The sequence below is a fragment of the Pan troglodytes genome, chromosome 1 (genome assembly GCF_028858775.2).
Source record: "Pan troglodytes isolate AG18354 chromosome 1, NHGRI_mPanTro3-v2.0_pri, whole genome shotgun sequence".
NCBI classification, from domain to species: domain Eukaryota; kingdom Metazoa; phylum Chordata; class Mammalia; order Primates; family Hominidae; genus Pan; species Pan troglodytes.
The window spans coordinates 114,747,752-114,758,614 of NC_072398.2; the positions used below are offsets into that span (position 1 = coordinate 114,747,752).

A 10,863-nucleotide genomic window follows, 5' to 3' on the forward strand; every position below is an offset into this window, starting at 1 on the left:
ATCTTACTGGATTTCTTATACACTATTCTGAAACCTCTTGTCTTTGTGTTTAGATCATTTGGGTGTCTGAGGTTTATTTCTTTGATGTTTTTCATCAAAGCTGCTCAAAATACATTATTGGTTTTCTGTGCCATTAAAAGTGAGCTCACTTCATGTTCTTGTTGAATTCTAACTGAAGCTCATTTCTCCCCTTTTTATTTTCAGATATTTGTATCTGCTGTTCTCCGGTGATGACCTTTTACCTTTAGACCACTGGGTGTTTAATACAGAGGCTCACCCTCTGCCTGTGTTACATTTAGCCAACACCACACTTTCAGGTAATCCTGCTGTTCGATGAAAGCAGTTCCAGAAGGACCATTCTCACCTGTGTTTTGTTTACATGGACCACTACAGAAATTAGTTTGAAGAGGCGGCTTTTGAAAACCTGGACCTCTATGTCAACATGACAGGGTGAAACTATTCCCCCTAAGACTTTTCAACTTGTAGATACATCAACTTTGAAATTATTCCATTTTATACCTGACCAAAACATGTTCTGATATGTGTAGGACAGAGACCTGGATGTGCTTTGATCGTTAATGAGGTGGTCACATGAGAAATGATACCTGTTACTACTGTATTGTTTTTAGAGTCCTGAAGTCTGGAGGCTAGACTTCCTGAAAGCAAGTCAAGAATATAGAGCACCTTGCAGGAGTTCAAGATGGCCTTTGGAACCAATTATGTATTTGTTTCCTCCTACAGTGGAGCAGCATTCAAATCAAATATTTACATATTGCTTATCACTTTTTCTCCATTTTAATAATGGAATGAACTAAAATAAACAAGAACAAAAGAATAGTATAATTATATCAGTAACAAGAAGACTCAAAAAAGAAACAGGAGTACCTATCCCTATCTGAATTTTCAAGTTCCCCATTGGATGACCAGACTGGCAACCATTTCAAATCCCAGTCTATTTCATTGAAATTTCTTGGTTAAGTTTAATTTTCTCTGGGGGCATGATCTCACAAAGAATACTCAAGTCTTTTTCTTCTTATGGAATCATCGAAACTGCTATTTATCATAATCACCACTTATGAGCCTGGGTTTGGGATTTTGTGCATGTAGTTCAGTCTAGTGTTGGTAGCATAACAGAAAGTGGGGGAAATGCCGCAGTTTGTTGCCTTGAAACCTAAGAGCAATCCTAGGTTTTGTTGCTACATTATTTTTCCAGACCAACACATCTACCAAGTAAATTTTATTCACTTTAATTTCATAATAAAGTTAGTAGAGTCACTCAACTTACAACTTTATTTATGTGGCTTGGCAAAAATCACTGTACTATTAGGCAGCTCTAAATTTGCCTTGATAAGCTAAATAAATTACTTTTATAACTTACTAAAGCAGAACAAACAGTGAAACTTTCTAAAATATTCTATCTGAAATAGGGACAGGGGATCTTTTATTTATAATCTCATCAGATGAGTGAGTTGTTCACAGATATTTTATGTTTTTTAAATTTTCTCCAAGAATATTTATAGAATTCCGAAGAATCAGAATAGTTTCAAAATAATTTTCAGTGATAAAAGAGTGGTGTAATTAATCATATTACACTAAAATTGGGATACATCTAAGGAACTTTATCTTACTATCAGTAGGTTTTGCATTGATATTTCTTTTTAAATAAACTACTAGTTCTTTATATTTTGACAAAAAGAACTTAAATTTTATCAGGAACTGTAAGATAAATATCTAGTGCTTATAAATTTTCTGTCCTTAAATTTATGTGACAGTGCAAGATACTTTTGCTCTTTTCATTTAATATAGGCATCTTCCATTGACATTAATAAAACTTAGAAACAGTATAATTAGTACAACATTTACACTGAATTTGAAGATTTCCTGAAACAAAGTTTGTACAAGAAGCCCACCTTGGAATTCTGAAGGCTTATTTTCTTGTTTGATAAGCTTTTCTTTTAAACTTAGGTTTTAAGTTGGGGAAAGACTTAATTAATTAATATAGTATTTTCTAAGGTTGATCATCTTATACCACGAATCGTTAATTTTGACAGTTCTACTGATCCGTAAATGATAGCCACTGCAAATTTTTTCAGTATAAAATTTTTCACTGCAAAAAAATTTCAGTAGAAAATAAGGATGCAGGGCCAGTTACAATAGTCCTTAAGAGAGTTAAATTATAGCACATGTTTTGACATTGTAATATCTTTTACTACTTGAACATTTAAATTTCTAAATGAGAAAGGTATATATATATTACTGTAACTGTAGAAGGGAAAAGGGAAAGTATTTGGTTCTAAAAAATGTTAGCCTTCCTCGTAAAAGTAGCACAAGCCCACTTATGAATCACTGAGAAAAAGTGAAAAACTTGAGTTGGCAAAGATGCAGAGCAGCAGTGCAGATGGCAATGAACTCTCTGAATTCTCTTTTACATTATTTAGAAGAATGCAGAGTAAAGGGACCTTCTTGGTTCTGCGGGAACTTCTCAAGGGATGAGGAGACAGAACCCCTACTTCCAAGTACTCTATTTGTATTACCCAGATGACTGAAGCTTAAGAGAAGGCAGGGAAGTATCCAAGCAGAGCCAGTTCTGGTACAAACAAAGAATTTGACAGGGACAATGGAAGGGTCTTCTTCACCACTCCTTACCTTCTATGTGATGGAAAGACTAGAGCTTATAAAAGTACTTCCATTTTTTTATTCTCCTGAATACCAAAGGCAATTAAAGTCAGCTACAAATGACTTGCCAGTGTCATGTTTTATTTTTGTTATAGATTTTTAAATTATTTCCTTCAAGATCAATTCTTATCCCATATAATGCTTAGCTTCCAAGAATATTCTTTACTTTCTTCTGTCTTTTACAGCTCTTTGCATTTTGTAGACCTTAATACTCAGGTTAAATATTCATTGCATTTATAAGATCTTCTGCAAAAAGCCCAGAAATGGTCCTTTCCAGGTGCCTCTTCAAAGAGCTGACACCTTACCTTGTGCCTTTGGCACAAATGTGCAGAATAGATACATCAGTTGGTGCATAATCGAAAAAAAATAGGAATTTTGAACACTGTTCTTCCTTCTACATTTATTTCTCTTCATTTTAGAATCACACTTTTTATGTTAAACCAGATTATTATTATTATTATTATTCAACCAGTATTAAGTTGTTAAAACCAAGGGAATGGAGCCCTAACCAAAAAGAAGTCTCAACTCAGAAAAATAAGTCCCCAGTCAGGTGGTTCTTACTTTCTTGTGGGTTGCACATTTTGTGTCTCTCTAACATCAGCGTATTCCTGACTTTAAGCAGGTGTTTATATGTAAAATAAAACCTGGGTATCGAAGGGAAATGCATTCTTTTTATGGAGTATTGACCCTGATCCTCTATGATGTCATATAGAGCAACTCAGGGCTATACTTGCTAGATTTTAACCAAGCAGTTTGAAATATTATCATCATCCTCTCATCTTCTCCACTCTCCATTGCCAAAGTCTTTGTCAAAACTCCAAATTTGTTGATAAAAGATTGTGTTTGCCATTCTCATTATAATGCAGTTTCTCCTTAAGCCTGGAGTTTTTTGAATGAGTGCATGAGTAAATGAGAGAATGTGTGAACGAACATTTGTGAAGTATCTAATATGTGCCAAGCATTGTGCCTGGCACTTTCAATCATTAGAATGTTTTATGTGATTCCACAGCATTTTCTGTATGAGAGTAGCTCACAACATTTTAAATGTTTCCAATATGAATCGTGTTACAAAATTCTTAATTTTATATTTCATATAAATTAAAGAGGAAAAAGAAAAGGTTTATAATATATTTTAAAACAATGTGTTACTATATAATACAACTATAATTGTAGTTAATAACTAAAACCTCTTGAAAATGTCAAAGAAATACTTGATTTCTGATGCAACTTTGACTAAAATATTTACTTTAGAAATAAAAACATTCTTATTTTGCTATATCACTTTAATTGCATAATTAAAAAGCAGTGTTTTATAGAAATGCTGGTTATTTTATATTCAAAAAGATTTTGTCACATAATTCATGGGTAAAACTTGCAGTTGTAAATTGTGTCTGCTCTGGTATGGGCCCTATTAATAGTCCCATGCTGTTAAATATAAAGAAAAATATACTAAAATATTCAAAGTTCCAAATAACAGTTCCTAGTAATAGTATTTTGAGTTATTTTTCTTTAGGTTTCCTTATACTCAAATTGGCTAGGTCCTATCTTTTCCTCTCTCTCTCTCTCTCTCTCTCTCTCTCTATATATATATATATATATATATTTATATGATATATATATATGAGAGATATATATATGAGATATATGAGAGATCAAGATCTATATATGTATATAAATACAATTATACACAGATAATTTTTAATACTCTTTGTTAACAAACACAGTTGAAAACTGGTTTCGGCTGCACAAATAAGCAGAATATTTGAGTAACTATATATGATATGGAGATATTTTAATCCATTTATCCTGGCTCAAGAACACTGATAAAGATGATTTTCTGTTTCTTTAGCTCATTCAGATCAGGATGGACATGCTCTATTTGATCTATAACTGTTCAGCCAGCTTCCAGATAATATTTTAGGCTATGAGAGCTATACAGTCTCTCTTATTACTCGTTTCTGCTGTTGAAGTATCGAAAACAGATAGAGATACTATGTAAAGAATGGGCGTAGCTATGTTCCAGGAAAACTTTATTTACAAAAGCAGATGGGGAGGGCTGGATTTGGTCCATGGGTCATAGTTAGTGACCCTGATCCCAAGTTTATTTTGTTAGACCCTCTAACCTTTGATCTGCGTCTTTTCTGTTTTGATTTACATAATTCATTTTTAAATCAAAAAGATGTGCGTATATATGGTTGTGTGTATCTGTATAACCTAAAGCTATAATATTTTGTTGTCTTGAAAGTAGATATACTCTTCCTGGAGTCTGTTCAGGTTTCAGGACGATTGACTATAATGAAAGAGACAGAATAGGGTAAGGGAAGATGGGTATGCTATCAGCCATTTTCTTTGCCTTGTCATTTAATGCCATAATTTCAGATTCTCTATGTAAAAAGAAGGTCTGTGTATTGTCAAAATAATATGCTCTCCAAGTTCTCCTGCTCATTGACCCTTGGACCAGGATTCTGGATTGCTAGAGCTGCAGAAATTCACCCACTTGGGTACTCTTAGAGCTCTACAGCAAGAATATGATAGAATGTCTGATCTTTGTGCTGCAGAAAGCAAACTTTTGAAGAATTCTAAGCAACAGAAAATGGGTTATGTGACTCATCTGCTATTTGGCAGCCACTATTCCTTTTTTAGACTGCAGAACGGTACTGCCCCTGTTACCTCTAGAATAGCCTGAGTCTGAGGAGTGCAGAGAAAAGATGTATCCAAAAGGAGAATCCCTTTCTCTTGCATAACTCTCAATCCTTTACAAGTCAGTAGCATTATTTCAGAATGTCTATATGCATCATTTTCAACTAAAGCATACCTCATCCTTAAACTTCCACTATTTAACAGCTAATCCATTTCAAACTTGGTTTGAGCCTAGCAATTGCAGAACTCATAAAATTGCTTGTGAAATTACACACCATATTACTAGCATATACATTGCAGTGCTCCAATCATGCTAACAGATAATAGATTTTTTCTTTAAGAAGTTTATCAAATATTTCACTATTTGGGGAAACTTTAGAGGAGGGGAAGCCTGTATTCAGGATGATAGAGGAAGCAGAGACTTACTGTCTCTCTTCCACATTATAAATGAACTGCCTTTCCAGGTCCAACATGCTATCAGGTTGCTTCAGCTCGGTGTGAATGTAAGTGTGGGGATCAAACACACACACCTATACACGTACATATTAATATGCAGAGGATTTTAAATAATTGCAAATGTCTTGTGGCTGTTTTATTTCTACAAAATTCTGTAAGATGTATACCAGAAAACATAATAAAGATAAGCTCAGTTCTTCATTGGGAAAAAATATTTTTAAAGAAAATTTAGAAGTTTTTGCTGAATTAAAGTATCTTCAATTTTAATTACTGGATTTGGAAGTTGAAATGCCATCCTTCAATATCACTGGTCTCAAATTCATTGATAGAATTTTTTCTTAAACTAATAAGTGGGGTAAGTATAATCTCCTAAATTGGTACCCACTGGCTGCTCCTAAACTGGTTTCCAGTCATGTCCTCCAGTATGTGATTTTTATAAATTAAAGGTAATATTGTATATTAAAGTTCAAATAAAGATGTTCTTTAAGTGAAAATTCTTTGTTTAGCCTTCATTTTTACCCGCTGATGACAGTTCAGTTTCTTCCTATGTACAGAAGAGCAACGTTGGCTTTTACAGTAACTGGTGGTCTTCAGTCTCTCGTTCAGAGAGTATTTCTTTTGGATCAGCTAATCTTTACATTCTTGATGTTATAGAAAGATGAAGAGCTTGCTTAGAGAGTCGTATTTTATTCCAACTGATTTTGAGAAAACAAACCATAGACTTATGTGACAACCTTATAGTATTACTGTGATGTTACCTCTAAGACCTAGTCCAGTTCAGCCTCTGAGATCATTAAGCTTAAAGACTGCCTCAGTCACTGGACCTCATTCTGTCACATTAAAATCTGACCTGACCCTTCTTAAGTGATTTTTGGGCAAATATAGGCCCAAAAGCCTTGAGCAATAGTATCAGCTGGACTATAGATAGTGGTTTAGTCTGTCAATACTGTAAAAGTAAAGGATATTTAAAACCCCTTACCCGGGGAGCATCAAATAAGGTAGTGGTAAAAACCTTCTGAAATAACAGCCAGTTTACATCCTTGATTTCTTAATTCTTCCTGGCACAGTGGATTTCAACTTGATCAAAATTTTAGACTTAAGAAATTACATTGTGGATGTATCAAAATTAATTGCAGACATATTTTCTGGAACAACTAAAACAGGACCAGAAAAAATTTAAAAAATAAGGAGCTCTAAGTGACTATAATTTGATAAAATCTGGGCTTCTCTTTGTTTGCCAGATAACTGAAATATCCATCTTTATTTCATTGGATTGCAAAGGAACTGTCATTATGCAAATAGTGCTCAGAATGGTTCAGATAGTGAGTGAGCCTGCACCCTTAACTTCTTGGTTGACCTAACAAGTTTCTTTTATTTTTATTGTAAAATATATCTAACATAAAATTTGCTATTTTAACCATTTAAATGTACAATTTGATGTCATTAATAATTACATCAGCAATGTTGTGCAACATATTGCCACTACCTATTTCTAGATTTTTCACCATTCCTAACAGAAACTCTGTAACCATTAAGCAATAACTCCCCAGTGCTCCCTTTCCTCCCCCAACTCCTGGTGTATTAGTCGGTTCTCACACTGCTAATAAAGACATACTCGAGAATGGGTAATTTATAAAGAAAAAGAAGTTTAATGGACTCACAGTTCCACATGGATGGGAAGGCCTCACATGGTAGAAGGCGAAGGAGCGAAGGCATGTCTTACATGGCAGCAGGCAAGAGAGCTTGTGTAGGGGAACTGCCCTTTATAAAACCATCAGATCTCATGAGACTTATTCACTATCACAAGAACAGCATGGGAAAAAGCCCACCCCCATGATTCAATTACCTCCCACCAAGTCCCTCCCACAGCATGTGGGGATTATGGGAGCTACAGTTCAAGATGAGATTCAGGTGGGGACACAGCAAACCATATTACCTGGTAACCTTGAATCTACTTTCTAAGACAAATTTCTTAACCCTACTAAATCTCAATTTTCTTGCCTCTAAAAGAAGGATAATACAGGATTTCTAGGATAATTAAATGAGAAAAATCCAGGCACCTAGCCCAAATTTAGCTTAAAGGTTTAGTTGTTTTTACATATTTTTGTTAGCAGATTGCAGTAATCATTTCTAAAGGAACAGAAAAAAAATAATAAGGGCAATTAAAACAGGGCAGTGAAGAGCCAAGGAAACATCTAATTATACCTTCTCATTTTAGGCACAAGGAAAGTGAAACCCAAAAGGGAGGGTAAAATGAAGGCAAGTCTTCCAGTGTTATCCTTCATGGTTCTATGAAATAAGACGTGTATTTTTGTTGTGGTTATAAAAAAAAAGTTTAATATGCAAATACATTAATAATGCATGTGAACCAAGCACTTTAAAAACTATAGCAGAAGTCACTTTTTGTTGGATACACAGCAAAAATATATACAAAAAGTTAATAGCAGTTATCTTTATATCGTAAGGACATAACAATTTCTTGCAATTTCCTTTTAAAAGAAATTTTTACTGAGGTATGATTTACATAAAATATTCCCACTCTAAGTGTATGATTTAATGATTTTTTAGTAAGTTTATAAAACTGTACAACCATCCCACAATACACAAAGATCCCATGTATTGATTTGCAGTCAATCTCCATTTCCATCCCAGCCACTGGTAACCACTGGTCTACTTTCTGTCTCTGTAGATCTGCCTTTTAACTGGACATTTTATATTATGAAATCATACAGTATGTGGTCTTTTGCATCTGGCTTCTTTAACCTAGCATAATGTTTTGCATTTAAGGTTTGTCAATGCTATAGCAACTGTCAAGAGTTATTCCTTTTTACTGCTAAATGAATTTCATTGTATGGATATACCATATTTATCCATTCACTAATTGATAGACATTTGGATTGTTTCCAGTTTTTGGTTATTATGAATGATGCTGTTAAGAATATTTGCATACAAGTCTTTGGGTGGATATATGTCTTCATTTCTCAAGTATATACCCAAGAGTGGAATTTCTGAGTCATATGGTAAAGTTATGTATAACTTCTCAAGAAATTACCACACTGTCTTCCATAGTACTGCTTTTACATTCTCATTAGCAATGTATGATGGCAAGGGTACCAGTTTCTCCACATCTCCACTAATACTTGTTATTGTCTTTTTATTATCTGTCTTTTTTATTATAGCCATTTTAATGGGTGTGAAGTTGTATCTCATTGTGGCTTTAATTTATGTTGCTCAAATGACTAATGGTGTTGACTGTCTGTGATAGTAGCTGTTCATGCCTTTGGTAAAATGTTTATTCCAATATTTTGCCCATTTTAAAAATTGAATTGTCTTATTGAGTTGTAAGAGTTCTTTATATATTCTATATTTATTTTCCCTAAGATTGTGGTTTGTCTTTTCAATTTTTTATTCATGTTTTTGACATGCAAAAAATTTTAATTTTAATGAAGCGCAGTTTATCAATGTTGTCTTCTATGGATTGTGCTTTCTTTCCTAATCCAAAGTCACTAAGAGTTTAGACCTAATTTTTTTTCTAAAAGTTTTATAGTTTTAGCTTTTACATTTAGGTCTATGATTCATTTTGAGTTAATTCCTCATGTATATGAAGGGTCTAACAATGTTTTGTGCATGAATACCCAGTTATCTCAGTATTTATTGAAAAGACTATCCCTTTCCTATAAATTGCTTTGGCACCTTTGTGAAATATCAACTGACATTAATTTCTGGACTCCTAATTTTATCCCATTGATATATGTCTTTTCTTATCCCAGTATCACACTATGTGATAACTAGCATTAGAGCAGTACTTCTCAGCCAGGGGGTGACTTTGCCCTTCCTCCCTTCAGGGACATTTGGCAATGTCTGGAAACATTTTTGATTGTCATGACTGGGGGTAGGGGGTGATTCTGGCATCTAGTGGGGTAGAATTCAGGTACTTCTTTTTCCTGAAAGTAGGCCACTGTTTCCTGTTTCTTTGCATATCTTGTAATTTTTTGTTGAAAACTGGACATTTTAGATAACATTATTGTAGAACTCTGGGTTCTGATCTCATCTCTGTGACCCAGGGAGGTGGTAGTTGTTGCAACTGCTGTTCTGTTTGTTTAGTGATTGGTGTAGACTAATTCTTTGGAGGCTCTTTTCCCCATGTTGCACAGTCATTGATGTCTTTGCTTAGTTTTGTATTTCTAAAATCTTGTTTACATTTTTTAAGCCTGGCTTCCTAGGAGTCAGCCCTCTGTCAGTATAGTTTAGTGGTCAACAAGTGATTTGTCAGAGGTTGTACCCAAATACCTTTGACTAGGAAGGGCTTCTGCGTGTTGTCAGTGGATCCGCGTGTAAGCTGGAGAACACATTCAAAGTTTATGCAGTTTACAAGTCTTCCCAGCTTTTACTTCACCCAAGGCCTTATGTCTAAGGTCTCACATTTAGTCAGGAATGTTCAGAGGTAGCTAGGGCTTTCTCTGGTTTCTCTTAAATTGTGCTCAACCTTGCTCTTGCATTCATCCTTCCATGCCACCAGAGATGTGTGGCAAGTACACTATGGCTGTTTCATTCCGCGAATCTCCCTGTTAGTTTCTGGCTTGTCTGTCAATCTCTTGCTTGCCCCAACCAGAACCTCAGGCTAACTGCACTGGCCTTTCCTGTTCATTTGCTACTGAGATTCCTTTCATTTCTAACAATGCCCAGGAGCACGGAGTTTTTCTGCATTCTACTCCAAATCAGGTAACCCTCACAGCCTGTCCTGCCCTGATAGAGCTGCCATGCTGATGGAGCTGGAAGGGGATGAGAGCAGCTCTGGGCTAAAACATCACAGACACACTGTTCTTTCCTGGTTCAGGAGTTTTTCTTGGATAAATACTTCTCATTTTGTTGTATGCCTTTGGTCAATTTCCAGAATCCTAAATGGTTCGAGTTTTTTAATTGTCCATTTTATTCCTTTTGAGGGAAATGATTTGCTGAGCTTCTCACTCTGCCATTTGCCATTCCAGAAATGAATAGATAGATGTGTATATAGATACCTTTATTCATATTCTTTATAAGTTCCTCTACAAATTTCAGCCTTTATTTTTATTTTTGAGACAGAGTTTTGTT

The 10,863-nt window shown here is 34.7% G+C and overlaps 1 protein-coding gene across 1 annotated transcript in view; it reads left to right on the forward strand.

Moving 5' to 3' along the window:
• The window catches only part of MAN1A2 (mannosidase alpha class 1A member 2), a 157,300-nt gene extending 153,507 nt beyond the window's left edge, over nucleotides 1-3,793 (forward strand). Inside the window, exon 13 of the mRNA XM_513685.8 lies at nucleotides 205-3,793. Coding sequence (XP_513685.2) covers nucleotides 205-337 — 133 coding nt within the window. The 3' untranslated portion in view covers nucleotides 338-3,793. The remainder of the gene's footprint in view (nucleotides 1-204) is intronic.
• The last annotated feature ends 7,070 nt before the right edge of the window (nucleotides 3,794-10,863 follow it).